This window comes from Furipterus horrens, unplaced genomic scaffold, assembly GCF_987537825.1.
Source record: "Furipterus horrens unplaced genomic scaffold, mFurHor1.1.pri manual_scaffold_7, whole genome shotgun sequence".
In the NCBI taxonomy this organism is placed as follows: Eukaryota; Metazoa; Chordata; class Mammalia; order Chiroptera; family Furipteridae; genus Furipterus; species Furipterus horrens.
Window position 1 is genome coordinate 46,330,253 of NW_028327177.1, and position 19,197 is coordinate 46,349,449.

The 19,197-nt window shown below is 42.8% G+C and overlaps 1 protein-coding gene across 10 annotated transcripts in view; it reads right to left on the reverse strand.

Moving 5' to 3' along the window:
• Nucleotides 1–16,243: 16,243 nt before the first annotated feature.
• The window catches only part of FAM110B (family with sequence similarity 110 member B), a 150,725-nt gene continuing 147,771 nt past the window's right edge, over nt 16,244–19,197 (reverse strand). For all 10 annotated transcript variants that reach the window (XM_090283673.1, XM_090283664.1, XM_090283666.1 and 7 more), the window contains one exon: nt 16,244–17,712. In XM_090283673.1, the coding sequence (XP_090139799.1) occupies nt 16,277–17,389 (1,113 nt within the window). In that variant the 5' untranslated portion in view covers nt 17,390–17,712 and the 3' untranslated portion in view covers nt 16,244–16,276. The remainder of the gene's footprint in view (nt 17,713–19,197) is intronic.

A 19,197-nucleotide genomic window follows, 5' to 3' on the forward strand; every position in this document is an offset into this window, starting at 1 on the left:
GAAATACACATTCCCACAGAAGTGTCATTTCCTCAAATATTCTGGAGCTGGTTTTTGTAATGGTTTTCAAGATACATTTTGAAAAACTGCATAAGAGTTTTCAATGTATCACTTACTTCATAGTTCTATCATTCTAAAATTAAAAAAAATTGCTGACTCATATTATTCTCTTTTGGTTGCTACCCCCAAATCCAGTTTCTAAGTATGAACATGATCCATTCAAAGTGAAATGTATTCTATTTCAGGTCTCTGTTTCAAGTTCACACAACCAGGAGGACAGTTCCTGTCCTGGGAGCAGCAGAACTTTAATACTTTGGGTAGAAATAAGAATCACAGTTGGGCCTCCTGAGGGGAAGAGCACTTAGTATGTGAAGTCATTACATGTAACACCGAGTGATACTCACAAGCCTAGTAAGTCTCTGAGTCAAGACCAAATGCAGGGCCCTGACTGGGTAGCTCAGTTGGTTAGATCATCATCCCAATACATCAAAGTTGTGGGTTCAATCCTTGATCAGGGCACATAACAAGAAGTAACCGATCAGTGCATAAATAAGTGGAACAACAAATCAATGTTTTCCCCTCTCTCTCTCCCTTTTCTCTTTCTAAATCAACAAATTAAAAAAAAGAAAAGACCAAATATAGCTCTGATTTCAAAACCAACTACCTGAGCTTCCCCAAATTTTATTCTGAGGGTAGTTAAGCAGGGATTGGGCAGCCAGGGATCCTTTATATTTGTCTCTAGCTGCAAAGAGCCTCATTTATCCCTGAATGTCTTGCAAATATGATGTTTCGTGGTGTCTTAGAAGATTCGGAAGTGCTGTATTGTGCTGCACACCATTTCATTCATTCATTTGCTCACTATTTTAATTGACTATTGTGCTTATTATATAAGGCAGGCATAGTTCTAGACCTTGGGGCTGTCTGAGTGTTTAAAGTACAATGGAGTGACAGACAAAAATTAGCAACATCTTTGCCTGTGTTGATAGTGAGTATTAGAGAGAAATGAAAACTTTTTTAGGTATTAATTTATTCCAGTTTTTCTACAATTATTATGTATTGCTTGCATAATAAGAACAAACAAGTTTATGTTTTAATGTACCCATAATTTCAGAGGGAACCCCTGACTTGATGTGTTTGAGCGGGCCATTCTTGATAGTTTGCTAATTGTTCCTGCTGGTTCTATCTATGCATCCTAAGGAAGTCTTCGTTTGGTCCAGTTTCCAAAAGAGCATGAGTCTAAGAAATTGACTCAGGCCCTATGCACTTCTCCCCCTGCCTTTAAACTAACAGACTCTCAAAGTCACCATACATAGGGCATTAGTCCAATTCTCTGCTGAAAGACAGAAAACACAGCTCAAACTAATGCAAAAAGATGGGGAGTGGTGATGTTTTCTTTCCTGCTAACAGAACTGAAAATCAGATGGGCATGGCTGAAGGGCCACTTCTTTCTCCCTCCTGTATTTGTTGGGCTTCCCACCAGCTAATGGCCACCAGAAGCTCCAGAATCACCTCCACTGGCTTGTTCTGGTGATGCCTCGCCCCACTTCCCTAAGGAAGAATACCTGGGCCCTGTAGCCAGGAGATGGGATACTCTGGAATTGGCCCTGCATGGGTCATAGGCAAACCCCAGCTGACAGAGAGCTGGATGGGGTGAGGGGAAGTTGTGGAGGTGGGAGAGCAGCCTTGGCATCTTATGGAAATTAGGGGTATTGTTTGGGGAAGGTGGGTATTGCACAGACAGAACCACGAATGTCCACAGCATGATTCTCATGACTGTAGCACACAAAGGAATAGCTAAAATTAATGTGTTTTTAATGGGCCATTTATAATTCCCTTATAGTAAATGAAACAGAAGCAGTGCCTGAGAAAAAGACGTCCTTGGCAGACCTGTGTGTGCACCTCCCTATTATTGGCTCCATGGCCAGAGCTCCAGGGCTGGGTCCAGGGAGCCTGGTCATCTCTGCAGCCTGGCTGCACCCATTCTGTTGAGAATTTACTCAGTGTTGTCACACTGGAACCATCACACTTAATCAGTGATGTTATTGCTTGACAAAATATTTGGCATTCATTTGAAAGAGGAGAATAGTTGTTAGAGGCTAACACACTCTGAACACTTACAAAGCAGAACAACAACCACAAAATCTAGCCTATGGTCATTACTGGAACTGGCTAGACTGTTAGTTCTGGAAGTGTTGTTGTTTGCCTCCCTCACCTATCCCAGCCCCTAAATTTCTTGGGTGGATGTCCCCAAAACTTCCCCTTTGTTCTGTGGAGAGCCTTGGTGAACTACCTTTAGCTATCTATGCACACTGCTGTTATTTACAAGAAATGCCACCTTTTGCAGAAGTCAGTGTTGGAGTTTTAAGGAGCTGTGTTGTCCACCACGTGCTGTTTGAAAAGAAAGAGCTATTGTTTTTGCTGGTCTGAAACTGACTGGTGTACAGGGGCCAGTCCTGGGGAGGATGTCTTTGCATTTGTCCCAGGCTACTGAGCACTTTGTGCTCCAACCTTGTGTGTTATAAGCAGCAATATTCATTTTACCTGCAAGGTTTCAGGGTGGAAATATCAGTGTGCTTAAACTATGGGCTCTGATGGAGTAAGAACCAGCAAACGAAAGCCACATGGAAGCCCTGGTTGGGTGGCTCTGTTGGTTGGAGTGTCATCCAGTCAGAGAACACACCTAGGTTGTGGGTTTGATGCTTGGTTGGGGCTCACAAGGGAGGCAACTGGTTGTCCTCTCTCTCTCATCTCCCTTTCTCTATTCTAAAATCAATATCAATGAATATATTCTCAGTGAGGATTAAAAAAATATCACACATGGCAGAGTCCTATCCCCTCTATTCACACTTTCAAATCCCTAAGTTACAGAGCACAACTTCTCTAATAAAAGTATGAATACACATTCATACACATGCACACACCCATCGGTATAAAAGCAGTCACACAGACAATCCGGTGGGTACAATACTTCTAAATCTTCTAAAGTGTTTACTTTCCAATGGCACCTAGAACAGCATTGAATCCATCTGATGATCCTGCAGCACCCCAGCCCTTCTGTGCTGGCAATGGGAGATGTCCATGTGAATGATCTCAGACAAGCTCTGCAAATAAGCCTGTTTCCACTGAGTGGCTGCTTTTGGTCTGTTTTCTAGAAAACTGCCTCTTTCTGTTTCAAGTTCAGTGCTAAAATCCAATTCTGCACAACTGGGCCCCAAATTACTGTGAGTCAATATAAATACTCTGTAGCCTAATTTCTAGCCCATGGAAAATTGTAATAAATAATGAGTTCTACCGAAAGCTTTGTTTCAATAAGTCAAGTTCACAACAGTATACAGCACTTAGAGAAACTTCTCTCCTTCTTACCACACCACCCCAACCTCACTAAAGTTCCTATTGTAACTATGCAGCACAATGGAAAACCCTAATTGCTTTAAATGATATTCAACTGCAGGCAGTCACAACGACAGGAATAGCAATGTTCAATTCAGAGCATGTCTTGTCGATCTAGGTTTTTAATTAACTGCACGTCTACACATCTCTACACTCCATTTGCACCCAAATGATTTTTGGAACTACAGTTAATTTTGTAGATAGACAAAACCCAGAAAGTCTTCCAAAGTGAATTAGAGTTAGTTAATGCCCTAACACCCCAGCAGCATGCATACAAAGCGGGTTTTCCCAGATGAAGCCACAGTGGGAGTCCTTAGATGGGTGGTTTTCTTTTGCTTTCTCAGTGGGAGAAGTTAAATAGACTAATGTAAGGTTTAAAGAACAATTTTAACAACAATTAAAAAATGGAAGATGTGACACCAGGCCATACATGATTTATTGCCATATGTTTTCTACAAAACATAATTGTCATAAACATAAGCAGATAGAGGTTGTTCTGTGCTGGGAGACTGGGAGTGGGGTCTGGGGTCCAGTGGTGGCAGGAACAAAGACGTGGGAAGGAGGTAGTTTGATTTGGGTTTCAGAGGATTTGAGCTGGAGCTGGAGGAGAGCAGGGACAAGGAGCTCGGGATGACTGGACACCCCTGGAAGGACTTATGTGCTCTCTCCCACTAACCTGTTTGACTTCTCTTTGTGTTCTAAAAACACCCAGGACATGCCAGGCCTGCAGTGGTTATTCTTATTTAAATAGATGAAAGAAGCTTTCTTGTGGCTACATCATTTCCTAAAGCTCAGGCCCCCATTCTGGTAACAACTCATTCTGTTTTTCATGAAAGGGTACAGCAAAGAGGAGGGGAGATACTAGGCCCCACCATGACCTACTATGTCCACAAATTTAACCTCACAAAAGGCCTACTGTGTACACATATTTAACCTTCATGAAAGGATTACTCATACCTACTGTGGACTGTGGACCATTTTACAATAATGAAACTGAGGCTTAGCAAATGAGTATGTGGCTGGAGGACCATAGCAAGAAGAGCAGGAGCTGGGAGCTGTACCCTCAGATCCCCCAGTGGGTTTTACCCTCTCTGCTGCCTTCTGGCAGGAGTGGGGAGACAGCAGGGGTCTGGCACTTTCAGGGAGCAGATGGGGGAGTGCCAGCTGTTGCCAGTGGCTGCACTGCCAGAGACTGGAGTGTCAAGTTCTCAGAGATGCCTTAGCCTCTGTGGTTGGCTCCAGTCTAGGTTCCAGATTTTGTTTGGGTCTAGGAGACTCCATGTGGCAAGGGTTAGCTGGTCTTCACTGCTTTGTTGGTTTCTGTTGTCTGTTTTCCAAGTGGGCCTGATAGCTAACATTTTCTCCAAATTACCACTGAAAAAAGAACTCAGCTCAAGTAGGACGGTCAGCTTCATAAACACACACACACACACACACATGAAAATAGGGTATATGTATGTATGTTATATGTGTATATATATGATGTTTAGGTATGGTGTGTCTCTATAGCTATATATGTATGTTATATATGCAAATATATACTAAATGTATTATGTTACATAGGTATACATTGTATATATATAATCACTATATAGATATGTATAGACAAATACACACGTGTTATTACTTTATTATAAAGATATAAATATAGGTATATATTTGAAATCATGTATTATTCTGTATTATTTACTTTTCTGTTATATGAATACTACTAAGTAAACAAAATAGACTAGGACTAGTTAACAATGGCAATTGTAACAGTATAGTGCAACAGCTAACAGTAGTAATTAATAGTAGGACTAGGTAAACAACTATAAGTAAAACGTAGTATTTTTAATAGTGTTCCTTTTTCATCAACACAGCAGTTCACTCTAACTTGGATATCCTTCTTGGATAGTTGAATGTCCTTGGTGGGGTTAGGAGGCACTGGGGACACAGCTGGTGATGAGGGTGGGCCATGTGTCAACCTCTGCTACCACCCACCCTCCCAGCTTCTCAGCCTAGTGCTATGATCTTTAGAGAACTGAGTTCCCCCTAAAGTGGTTCCTCACTCAAATACACTTAGGAAACAGTTTGCACTAAAGCTGCCTCTCACAGATTAAAGGCTTAGATGAAGACCAGAGAACCAGCTTGTTTGTTTAACCTGGACTTTCCCCAAGATGGCATGTGACCTGCTGAACTTTTTTTGTTCCTCAGGCACTTATTGCTAAATAGCTAACAGGTCCTGCCTGGTTTGTTCCTCTTCAGCCCTACAAACCTCTGGCAGCTTATTTGATGTGTCCGTAGCTGGGGTTGCTTTTCCCAGATATCTGTACGGATCCACCCTCCTTTCCTCCCATCTTCACTCAGATGACACCCTGAGTAAGCCCACTTTCTATCACTCATCCTGTTTTTTATTCCTAAGCATGTGTCATCATCTAACATACTCTATGCATATATCTGACTTACTGAGCTATTTCCTGTCTGTCTTGCGAGGAGAGCAGAGCTGCTTGTCTGGTGGGCTCACTGCTGCACCCCCTGGCCCAGAGCAGCGACTCATGGGAGGGAAAGAGCTGGAGAAAGCCATGTCTTTGAGGAGCCCTGGGAAGGGACAGGGCACAGCTGGTGGGAAACGTCTCACTAAGCGTTTCTGGTCTCTCCCCTCAGATTAGGACTCCTAACTTGACCTTACGTTCTCTCTATGCCACATTCATTCAGCAAACATTAAGTACCTACACCCAACACACATCAACTAACTAAGCAGCAGTGATACACTAGTAGGAAAAAGTGCCCGTCCTCAGGGAGGTTCCCTTCTGATGAGCACATGTAAAGAGACAGCAAGAGGAAAGAGGAGTCGCAGGATGGCACAGATTAGCTGTAGATTTGTCACTAGGCAAAATCTTCATGTTTTCTCTTTCCCCCTAAGCCAGAATGTGTGAAAAAGCAACCCAATCAGAGGGAGAAGAGAGTTAAAAGCAAATAAGTGCTAAAGAAAAGAAGATGCTTTACATTTCTATTTCAGCTGGAAACCAGCCTTCCTATCTGTTGGTCTGCATAGCATTTCAAGCCCCCCTGAAAGGACCCTCCAAAATCACCAGGATTTTAATTTTAAAAATAACCATAGTGTAATTTGACCCTCAGAACATTTGCCTGGAATAAATTAAGAAATCCAACATGTGCATGCATATGACCACATAATCATGTAACTGCAGAGAGCACAAAGAGCCATTTCAACTATTAGACTGGATTTAAAAGGCATCAGGTGGTGAATTAAATGCTGAAAACAAAAACGTAGGGAAGCTGAAATGCAGTTCAGATATCAATTCACTGATTTCTTAAAGAATTCTCAACAGATGGAAGCAAATCTATAAACTCAGAGCTAGGAGTCTTTAGGAGAGTGGGTTAGTTTTACGTCAGATACACTGAGATAGATGCTCTGAGAAATTTGAAACATGGACAAAACACATCAAGGCTTTGTCCAGACCAAGTGGAGTCATTTTCCTGCAGCCATGACAGATGCAGCCCCTCATTCCTCAACCATGCGTAGCAGTCAGTCCCCAGGGAGAAAACAGGAAAAGCCTTTGGTGAAATACCCACAGGCCCATGATGTTAACTAAACAGTTCACCATTTTCCATAAAAAATGCTCAGTAGTAGTTCAAATCTTTAAAATGGTCTAGAACTCAATAGAGGAAAGCGATGTGGCTGAAGCATGTGGAGTGCCTCTCTGCCAGAAGCTGAGCTTACAATGCACAAAAAATCACTCACTTGGCTGCTGTTCTCCACCTTCACAAAAAAGGGGAAACCACCGGAAAAGATTAAGTATACCTAGAAATCCTCGAAAGCTCCAAACCTATCTACATTCATGAAGGCAAAACATGCTAACCTAAGCACTTCGGGAGGTGGTGTAATGAGAGTTCGCCTTCCCGTGTCTCTTCCTCCCTGTTGAACTTCCATATGTTATCAATTACAAGCCACCACAGTTTAATTCAGTTGAGGGAGCATTTGCATTCACGCATGGCTTGCCTTTTCTTTTCTTCCCTACTTAGCAGAATTCTCAGAGAACAGTATGGTGAACCGTGGTTGGGAGGTCAGTGTGCCCACAGTGAAAGGTTAAAATGGGAGGTGTTTCTGAACCAGATCTTTCTTGGAGACAGTTAGTCAGGAGGGCAGCTCATGGTTAATGTCCAGTAGTGTTACCTTGAGCATGTGTTTTCACAAAAAGGGTAAACATTTGTATTTTGGCAAAGAAAAGAGGTACATTACTCCTTGATACTTGGGACAAATATGAAGGAGTCAAAATAAAAATCATGTCTGCAGTCTTGGATTGTCCCCTCTCCCCTACAATGCTCCTCACCGCTTCAGGCTATAGTACCCAGTGAACTGAAGGCTTCTCTTTCTTCCCAGGTAGGTGCACAGTGAATGAAAAATACTGCTTATAATATCTCTTTATACAGAAAGGCCTATATCATTGCCATAAACATATTGTCTCCTCAATTTCCAAGAACAAATACTAGGGGAAGAAACTCTAGAAGCCAATCCCAGGTCCCATTTGTAGAATGATGGGGTCACAGATGGAGACAGGAGGGGGACAAAGTGAGATTGATGGGAGATTCTGTCTCCATGAGGTGGGATTGATTAGATGAGAAGTTCAGTTCGGGTTCATCCACTCATTTCAAAGATACATTTATAAACCAAACCTTTGCCAGGCCCTGAACTAGGTAAAGGGGGTAAAAGAGTGCCCAATATAGACAATAGCTTCTTGAATAAGAGAATTTCAGATTGTGGCAAGTGCCAGGAAGGGAATAAGCAAGGGGCAGATTGACACGAGGAATCTGGTGTACACAGAGTAGTAGAAAGTGTCCTCTGAGGAACTGACAACTGCAATGAACCTAAGAATCTAAGGTGAGAAGTTAGCAACATGAAGGTGGAAGATCAAGGGGGAAATGGTCTACGAAGGAAGAGCAACACGATCCTGGATCCCAGGAGCACGGTGAGAAGAGATTGTATGTTCTACAACACAGAGTGAGAGTGGAGAGAACGGGGAGCTCCCAGGGTCAAGGGGCACGGTAGGAAGGAGACAAGACCATGGGCCAAGGCATGGCATTTTTTATTTTGTCATAACTGCGATGGAAAGCCACTGAAAGATTTTAAGCAGTGAAATGACACTGGGTATAGCCATTTTTCAAAGATCACTTTTGGTTGCTTTATGGGAACAATGTGAGGGGAGTGAGCCCAGTGGGCAGCCACTCAGAAGCTGGGGTAAAGGTCCAGATGAAAGGTCTGTGGGGTGGGGGCAGGCTGGTGCACTGGGAATGGACAGGGACTGCACTGTGATTCCAAACTGCCCTGTCTGTTTATCACGGCTGGCAAGTAGTCCTGAATGTGTTTTCTATTTCTGAAAATAAAAACTCCAGAAGGCTAGTGCTTGTGACTATGATTATACAATGTACCAAAAGTATTTTCAAATATCTGGCAACTGTAGTGTTTCTCACCTGTTTTCCAGTTAGTAGCATTGAAAGTTCTCTGTTAAAGTAACACATCTAAGATTTCTTTTGGAGGACATTTGTTAAAAAGGCTGATCCCTGGACCCACTCCCTATGATTCAGTCTCAGGAGGTCTGCAGTGGAGCTCGGGAATCTGCTTTGTCCTGACAACCTCAAGAGATTCAAATGTAGTGTCTGGGGATTCTCTTTGAGAAACAATGGGTTAAAGCTGGCCATAGGATCCTGCCTCCCGCCTCCTGCCTCTTGCCAGACTAACAGGGTGCTCTTTCCTGGACCTGCTTCTACAGCTGTGTAGGTTGCTTTGAACCAAAGTGATAGTCAGGATGACTTAGGTTGCTCTGCAGTAAAAAGCAAGCCCCAAATTTCAGGTGGCTTACAAGAACCAAATTTTGCCCTGGGGTTTTTGTATCCACTCAGATTGAGGACGGGAGGCTCTGTTCCACGTTGTCCTCAGTCAGGATCCTACTGGTGGCTCCTCCCTCCGGAACTCTGCTGGCTGCCATGTTAGGGGAGGAGAAATGAAGACTTTGGGACTGACTCGGTGCCTCCTTCCAGCTGTTGCTGTGTGTCACCTGCATTCACAGCTTATTGTCCAACTTAACGCTGTGAGGTGTGAAAATGCGATCCTCTTGAGTCAGGAAGGAGAGGGAAATGATATTGGAACCAGTGGCAATGTCTGTCCCAGGGGACACAGGGGTCAGAGACATCAGGCCTAGAAAAATAGTTCCTAAGCCCTTGATGAGTACTGGGCATCTAAGAATTGTGAAGGTATTAAAATCATATTAAAATAGTGGTAATCAATTTCCAAAAATGCCAAAAACTTTCTTAGAGAAATTTCTTAATCTTTGTGAAGTACTTTATACCTGCTGTGGTTAATTGAAAATTAATTAATGTATATTAATAGAAAATCTTCTGATTGAAGTTTCTTCAAGTATCTGACCATTTTTGAGACAGGAACTGCACAGGAATAAGAAAGCCTATGTTTTAAACTCGCTCCCACTTCACATGATGGGACAGTCCTGCAGTTCCCTGACCAGGTACTTAGTGAGGGCTGTAGAATACCAGTCTCCTCTGCTCCAGCCTCATCTGCCAGTCAGCCTGCTCTGCACTCCTGGCTGACTCCTGCCACCTCATTTTTCTGCATGTTTTGTCCCCTGTAAAACTTGATGGAGAGGGACAGTTGATCACTAATGTCCCTCTCAGAAGAAGCTGGAAGCTTCAGTCCTGATGTGGTCAAATAGGATTAATAGTTTTGAGTCACTCACTGGATAGAAGAATCACAGACCAGTACACACACTAATGTTTTAAGTTTTTGAGAAATATGTTGCAATACAACTTACTGCAGAGCAAGCATGGCCCCCACCATACTAGATGCTAAAATTTCATGATGGAATTAGCCTGAAGAGGTGCCTTATTGCTTTTTCTACTTATTGGATGTGTGCCTTTGAGAAGTTCCTTAATCTTAAGATCCCTCATGGGCAAATGGATTGTAATTTATTTTTAAGGTTCTTATGACCATAAAATGAGATAATGTGATAACTTAGCACCCCATCTAAGACATACTGGTAATTGTTTCATGAATGAAATGCTCAATGATGAAAAAAGAACTGTGTCATTATTATTCTCATAACTTTTTACATTAGTGTGTACCTGGCCACATTCAATCTTTCAGCTTCTGACACCTAAAAATTTTTTGGAGATTCCTTCCATTCAGAGAAGAAACCTTTCATAGACTTCATTTCATTTCCCAACTAAACCTCTCTCAAGCAGCTGACAGGTAGAATGTCATTCAGTGAACTGTTTGGGCCCATCAGGTCTTGCCTGACATCCCACTTACCGTGACAATATGAACCCCATCTTCTCTAAATTTTCATACCCCCACACTTCAACCTAATGTTCAGAAACAGCTCTCAGTGCTGTCAGAAAGCCTCAAGGCCAAGGGGACACACAGAGCAAATGGCTTTGCTCCCATTTTATAGATGAGACAATGGAGGCAAACTCATAGGCAGGTGGGGCTCAGTTATTGGAGGAAGGGGCTCCAAAAGGCTGCGAAGGCCCATGTCTGGCTAGCTTTGCCTTTTGTTGGGTCTCTGCCAAAGCAAGGGGGCATGAGCTGAACATGAAAGAGAAACCTCCACGAAGGTGACTTGTTCAGAGCCAAACTTGCAGCCTCCAAGCCTGTGGCCCTTTTAGCCCAGCTCTTGGCTGGCACTGCAGAAGCCGATGGAACTCTCAGTCATCCTACAGGGTGAAGGGGACGAGGCAGGTTTGACATTTGGGAAATGGTGATGTCTTTCCTGAGTTATCTATTCAGCTCCTCTGGAGCACCCTTAACCTTTGTATTCCTTCCCCAGTGCCTCTTCTGGTCTGAACACACCATGAAAATCCTCAAGGCTGGGGAAATGGAGTGATGCTGATTCACCAAATTGTCAAAATATGTTTCCTAACTATTGAATTGTGGCCAGACATTTTTCTCTACTGTTTGCCCTTCTAAAAGTCCTTGATCAAAATAGGCAGGATATGGCTTCAAAACACAGCACTTACAAAACTGAAAGGATGCAATTCAAGAGCCTTGTCTCTTTGAACTCAATGGGCTGAATGTTACTCTTAATAGAACAGCTGAAGTCTTTTTCTAAACTTTATGGATTACCATCTAGGTAAAAGTGAAACTTCTGAAATTCTGATTGAGACATGTTTATATATGCAGGCATAAGATAAAAGTATGAAGATGAAGTTGAATTCAAGGGTACTCTGTTTTTAAGCACAATACTCAGTCTGCCTTTTTGTGCCTTGAGCTGGGCTGCATGGAGGGCAGAGCTGGAATCACAGACTTAAGAGTGCCATTCCGTCACTTACTTCCTCTGGGATCTTAGTTAAGGGGCTTATCTCCTTGGAATTGAGGTTCTTAACCTCTGAAATGGGACAGGAACTACCACCTTGGGTTCATTATGATAACATTTATAGTGTAATTAGCATAGGATTTAAATGTGATGGTTCAAGAAATAATCCATGCAACACTAATTAGTATCAACTTATATACTTTGGGCTGCATGATATATGCACTGCCCAACTCTGGGGCCATAGCTGACATCATAATTATCTGATATTTGTAAATTTACTAGGACAGTTTTCTTTTTCTTTTCTTTTTGTCTGGTTTGGAAGAAAATAAAGTGTTTTGAGGAAGGCACCCCACTTAAACATTTTCACAAAGATACCAGCTAGGCCAGTTAGCCTAAAGGGAAAAGGCAATATAGAAACTCAAAATAATTTCACTGGTTGACAGTTGTGTTGAATCTTGAAAGAGCAAGAGCCTCCAAGGTCAAGGAGGGAGGAAAAAGCATTTCTTACAGAATGAAAAGCTACAGAACCTCAGCAGTAGTAGTGGTGATTTCAAAACATGTCCATGAAATCTTCGATGTTCCTTCCTTTAAAAGATGAGGTCTAACCCTCCTCTCCATGAGTGTGGGCTCAGTTAGTTACATGCTTCTAAATGAACTGACTGTGATGGATGGGTGTGTTTTAGAACACTGGATCACAAAAGGCATTGTGACTTCCTCCTTGCTTTCTCTTGGGTCACTCTCTCTGGGGGAAGCCAGATACTATGTTGTGTGGACTCTTGCCTATACCAAGTGAGCCATCTTGGAATTAGATTCTCCAGCCCCAGGTAGGCCTTCAGATGATACAGCCATGGCTGATACCACGTCTGTAGCTTGATGAAATACCCTTAGCCAGAATTATCTGGCTAAGCCACTCCAGGATTCCTGACCCACAGAAACTGAGATAATAAATATTTATTGTTTTAAATTGTTGAGTCTTAAGGGAATTTGTGACATAGCAATAAGTCCTTAATGCAGTGGTAAGACGGTCCCAGTGGAAACTTCTTCAGGTGAACCTTGGTGTGTAGGATGGGTGGCTGAAGGGGACAGAGAAGATGAGATCTATAACATAAATGCCCACAACTTTTTAAGAAGTTAGGATTTATACTATCAGCAAAATATTAAGCTGGAGGATGTTTTTACAAAGAGGACATTTTTACAGAGTTTTTACATAATCAGAGGTGATTTTGATATCTTTGGCATGAAATGGGATGGGAAGAGACTGGCTGAGGGGGAGGGGGATTTCCAGTTAGGAAGTTCTAGGAATAATAGATCAGTTGAGAGAAGACGAGAGTTAGAACTAAGACAATGGCATAGGAGATGGATATGGGATTGTCTTAAAGTTTGGTGATTTTCAGAAACAACCAGTGTCCAGGGCCATCTAGTGTAATCGTTTCACTCTGCATTGTGTAGGGGGAAAATATGTATTCTTATCAACACACACACACACATACTTACTTACTTCCATGTACTAATAGAATGAGCATTTTACTAAAAAGACTTCACAATTAGGAAACGTCTCCCTCTTAGGATTTACTATGAAGCATTTGAATTAGTGCTTTATAAAAACTCTAATTTCAAGAACAAAAAGAAAATGATTTCCACCTTCCATAAAGGGAACCAAAAAACCTCATTTGTCCATTGTAGAAATAAGGCCACAGAATACTAGACTGAATTATAGTGGGATGATTTATAGACCCACTGGAATACAATTCAATGTGGTTTTGAAATGTTGGACGATTCAATAGAGTCTATGAGTGAAACAACATAGGGCTGTGATATTAAATTAGCACAAAAGTGCTCATCCATCTCCCAAACTTGTTTCCTCAGAAAAAGAATATCTATTTTTTGTATTTCAATAGCCCCAGAAAGAGATGAATATATCAATGCTAAGCCTTGAATATTTTAAACGACCACATTTATATCCCAATGGTGGAGAATGTGTGTGTGTGTGTGTATGTGTGTGTATTTTCATACCATTATCTTCAATGCACTGTATAATCACCACTGATAGCTGAATTTCTAAATTTCTTTTATTTTTTTATATTTTACTGATTATGCTATTATAGTTGTCCTGATTTTTCCCCCTTTGACTCCTTCCACCCAGCACCCCCAACTCCCTCAGGCAGTCCCCCCACCACTGTCCATGTCCACAGGTCACGTGTATAAGTTCTTTGGCTGCTCCATTTCCTACACTGTACTTTACATCCCATGTCATAGCTGAATTTCAAAATGTTTCTTCTGGGAAATGGAGTTCTAGTTGAACTAAAAGTTAATCAGAGAACCAGAAAGAATTCAAAACCAGTAGAGTCAAGGAACCAAATTTGATTTTCAGAAGAAAAATGTTTATGAACAGTAATAGTTGGGAATCACATCTGAAAATGACTTTTTAAATAATACTTTATTTTATATTTACATATTATTGAATATATGGAATTTTGAAGAAATATTACTCTTCAAATAAGTTGACTCAATAAATACTTGTTGAATACTCAATGTCCTAATAGGGAATAAGACATTCCCAGTAAAAGGAATATTTCTTTTAAAGTAAATGTGAAAATCTAAGTTCCTTGAGGCAGAGACCACGTTGTGGACTACAAGTGATGCATCTATTGTGAGGTCTGAAAAGGGAGTGATTGAACAAATGACATGTTGAAAGAAGAACGAATGATTGAGTGACAAATGTATGAATACGTGTCATGTTAATGATGTGGAGCATGTACAAATAAGAACAAGCTTGTAAATTTCCAAGGTATGTCTCCACTGTAAGAACTCAAACATATTTACAACTGAAGAGTCTACTGGAAGATGTGAAAGACTTTGATGTTTAAGATAAAAATAACTGAAGTGTGAACTAAGTAAAGAAGAGGCAGCGTATTTTAGAAACCTTGATGCAACCAATTTAGCAAAAGCATGTTGCTAAATTAGGAATACCCGCTGTTCAAAATAGTTGTGATATGGTGAAAATAACTTAATGAAACAACGTTTCTTCAAGACTATCAAAAATTTGTTTTTGGCTCACATTCCAAAGTTAAACTTTATGGAGGGAGCAAAGGAAAGTACAAAGAGAAACCACCACCATTAGTGCCTGCACCAGAGCTATTTATTAGTGTAACTTTTCCTTTTTTTTTTTTTTCTTCAAGATTTCATAACAACTGAAGTATGTACAAAGTCTTACAGAATTTACACCATAAAAAGTTTCGTATTAGCTGATGAAGTCTAAGGTAGTGCTCCTGAACTGCAGAGCATAACTACAAGAGCAATGAAGTAGACTGCTGCATGTGTACCTCGCTGCTACCACACCACAACTGCCAGCTGATTGACAGATAACCGGAAGACAGGTTATTAGGGAAAAAAGGGAACAAGGTGATATGCAGCACTAGAGACCATGGGGCTGGGGGTTATATAGTGTGTGTTTCTACAGTTTCCTAGAGCTGTAACCAAGGTCCACAGCTTGAGAGAATAACATATGCAAGACAACACAATCACATTGCTCAGTTACGGTTCAATTACCAAAGGTGTTCACTGTTGAATAGGAGGCTCTGTACTGATATGGCTAGTATTTCCATTTGTGTTCATGTCTTCAGATAGCGCAAACCCACACAAACCCCACTCCCCTCTCCCAAATAAAACAACAGCAAAGGAAGGGAAGTAGGGAAGGAAGAGAATCAGCATGGACTGTTACTGACCAAAAAACCTCCGAAACCCTCAAAATTTTAAGACATCAAGTAACAGCTTTAGAGTGGCCATTCCTGTCAAAAGATTAATAGTAGAAATTTCTGAATTTACCCTAATCAGAAAAATATCAACAATACCCCAGATATTCAGCCTCCTAGAAATAATCACCTTCATTGTATCTGACTGTCTTTTCTTGGGGTCAGTATTACACAGAACCCCCAATATTTATTTACACACCAAATAGGACACAGAATGTAGCATCATTGCCCAATCATTAAACAAGTGTCAACAGAATTGTAATATGTAAGTGATTAACATCAGGCTTACCACTTTCTTCTTCAGAAAACTCAGCCTGGTTTTACCTTAGGTCAGTCACTCTATCTGTTTGATAGCAGAGCCCATTCATTTCCCCAATGTTTTGGTCTCACATGTAGACAAATTGGCCTTTTACTTCAAAAAGATTCTTACTCTCAATTTAAAAGCCAGTTGATAAAACTTTTAATTAAGACACAATAGCGTGGGATATAAAACACAAAAACCACATAAATATTGAAGAAATTGTATACCATTTTTGTGTAAACAGTTTTGCTTGAGATCAAAGCCCTAATCAGATTCTGGCCTGAAACTTTTGGCAGATGACCGTGTGTTCAGCCAGATTCTGCAGCGGCGGTTGATGTGGACACCAGGTCAGTCCCCATGTTGACAGGCATGCAACTTGATAACATTGCACAACAAGCAACACAAAGAGAGTGGAGAAGCTCACAACACTTCAAGGAAACCTCACAATCTTCACAACTGCGGATGCACAGACAGAGACCCACTCCTCCCTCCTTTGCACACACTTTCGCTTACACGTGGGAGACCTTCTGTGACTCTCTAGCTTGTTTGATGCTATATAACCACTTGATGATCCTAGCATTTCTTTCGATTGCAGAAATGCCATATGGCACCCGGTCATTGGCACTGTCATCATTTCTAACGTCACTGTTACTGTCCTGAGACTGTTCACAGTCTGAGCTGATCATGCTTGCACTGCGGAAGTTGAGGGATATGATGTCAGAATTAGCCCTTGCAAAGTTTTCCATTCCAAGGTTTTCCAGCTCTTCCGGGTCCAGTCCGCAGTAGTTGAAGAACCTCTCCACGTCTGCATCCACCCGGAAATATCTGTCACTCAAGTCAGACTTAGACCGCTGGAGAGAGGGTCTGCGGCTGACTCCACAAGCAGGTTCCACAGGGTCGGCTTCGGGGGACTTCATGGTGGCGATGGCAGCGACCTTGGGTTTGGGAGGCAGGGGAGGGGCAGAGCTACTGCAGGGGATCGCTTTTAAGGGCTTCACACTGGTCACTTTGCGGATGTCCGAAGAGCTGTGGGAGACGTGGAGGAAGGACTCTGCCGTCTGCTCCAGCAGCCTCCTGCCCAAGTGGGAACCGCTTTCCTGTGGGCTACCGCGGCCCTGCGTTGGGTAGACCTTCAGGGACTCGGCGAAAGAGTGTCGGTGCAGGTCTGTGGCATCCGGCCTGTGAGGCGGCCAGTTTCGCGAGCTGTGCTTGTGACCCGAGCCTGAGCTGGAGCCTTCGGAGCTGTTGATGATGTTCTTCAGGATCTCGAGCTTCAGGGTCTCCCTCTGCACGCCGCTCTCGGTCTTGGCGTTGGGCCCGAACACTCTGAGTGTGGGGCTTCCCAGTGCACGCTTGGCGCCTGGGCACACGGGGGGCTTGGCCAGCACCGCCGGCTTCACTGGCTCCTGCTTGGCGTTGATGACCTCCTGACTCTTGACATACTTGGCCTTATCGGCTTCCAGCCTCTCCACCGCGCTGAGTCTTTTCGGGTTGGGCTCCGCCTGCCTGCGGAAGTAGTCGGGCCCTTTGTTGAGGATGCGCAGGGGCACGGCGGAGGTGAAGGTGCCGGCGGGGCTGACCGGCTTCACCATGCTACCTGTCTGTAGGGTCTCCGTGGGCATGGCGGGTGGTCTCTCCCCGGCGGCCGTGTTGGATTCTCTTCTGGGTGCCTCCGGATGCGCTGAACAGACACATGTACACGAAGCACAAAGGGCAGCCGACGGACCCTGGAACCTCAGTGTCGGCAGCGGCAGCGGCAGCAACGCCTCATCTCACAGCCCATTAAGCACCACCGTGGCTTTAACTCACTTTCCCCCAGCCAGGCAGCCCCGGCTGCAAAACGGCCACAAGCCACAAGTTCCTGGAATCTGCTCCGCCTCCTCCTTTCTTCTCCCCGAGGATGTGGGAGTCTCCTCCAGGTCTTTGTGTTCAACTGCAGGCAGAGCTGAAACACAGAAAAACCAACCGCGGGTTAGGATGGGCGAGTGACATCACCGCGGTAGCAACCTAGAAACCCCGCGGCGCCCGCGCCCCCGCCTCCACCTCCGCGCCCGGGCCTTCCCGGGAGACGATTCCCGTTCACCGAACGCGCGGCGGGCCGGGCTTCCGAGCCTGTGCCTGGCGCACCGCAGGCAAAGGCCGGCGTCTGGGAGAAAGGGGCTGACATTTTCCACGCGCGAACTCTTCCAGCTGCCGCCCATTGGTGAAAACCACCTCTGATCATGCCCCAGTGGCCTTACTTTTGTTTCCTGAATGTAGAAATACGGGTTTAGCAAAGCCCGGTTCCCAGGTCGTTAAGTGCCGCGGAGTTCCTAAGAATCCCTACCTGCTTTAGGCTACAACATGGGTGACTTACGTCTCCTTCAAAATGAAGCAAACCTTCTGATTTCTTACTACCCATCTCTCAAGTAAAACTTGAAACAAGCTCTTCTTAACTCTTCAAAAACTAAAACGAAGGGCAGAAATGGGATTGGCAGTGAAGATGAAAAATTTTTAGTAATTATGTTTCAGTTACCTTATTTTTGTCAACCAATCACTTGAAAAACTTTCCTGGAAACAAAGAATGCTTATGAAGTTCATCCCATTACACGTTTATTTTTTGAATTAAAGAGAGCTAGAAATATTTCTAGATTAACTACAGAAGTAGACAATTTGCTTTTAAATGCTCCATCATTTTTTCACATTTAATGAGCAGAAATCAAGGTTTTTTTTTTGTGTTTGTTTGTTTTTTTGGTGGTATGTATTTTCTCAACCCCACTAGAAAACTAAGACCAAAATCTTAAAATGCCAATCATAACTAACTCAGGCAGATTTAATGGCAGGCCCATCGGGCACACTGGGCATGCACCCTGGGTCCCGACTTCGGAAGGGCCCCACAAAATCCCAACTTTACACTTTTTTCTAATGACACCAAGTTTGGTTTCATTACTATGCTGCATAAATTATGGTTAACACGTATTTTTGCTTTCTCTGTCTCTCTTTTTTAAAGGGGCCTAATATTTTCTTTTGCACCTGGGGCCTCAACCGACCTTAATCTGCCTCGGATACCTAAAATATTACTGTACAGAGAACTTGTATAATAGTTAGGCATTCAGGGGACTAATTCAGGCTTTCTGAACTTGACTCCCACTCCCAATCAAAACCAGTATAATGAAGCACTTATTAATCTTCCAATATACCTCTATAGGGAGTTTTTCTACTTGCGGAACAATATAGCATTTATTGCTGCAGTCCTGAAACAACTCTTTTCTTTGCCTGCTCCTGCTGGCAGAGAGCATGTCCGAAGTCCTCAGCTTTTGAAAGTAACTGGTAAAAGACCTTTTTAGCATCTTTGGTTTTAATTAGGACTATTAAGACAGTAATGTATTCAACTAATATGTCAAATAACTAATTTACAAAATAAGTAGTGATATTACTATAAAGTCATCTG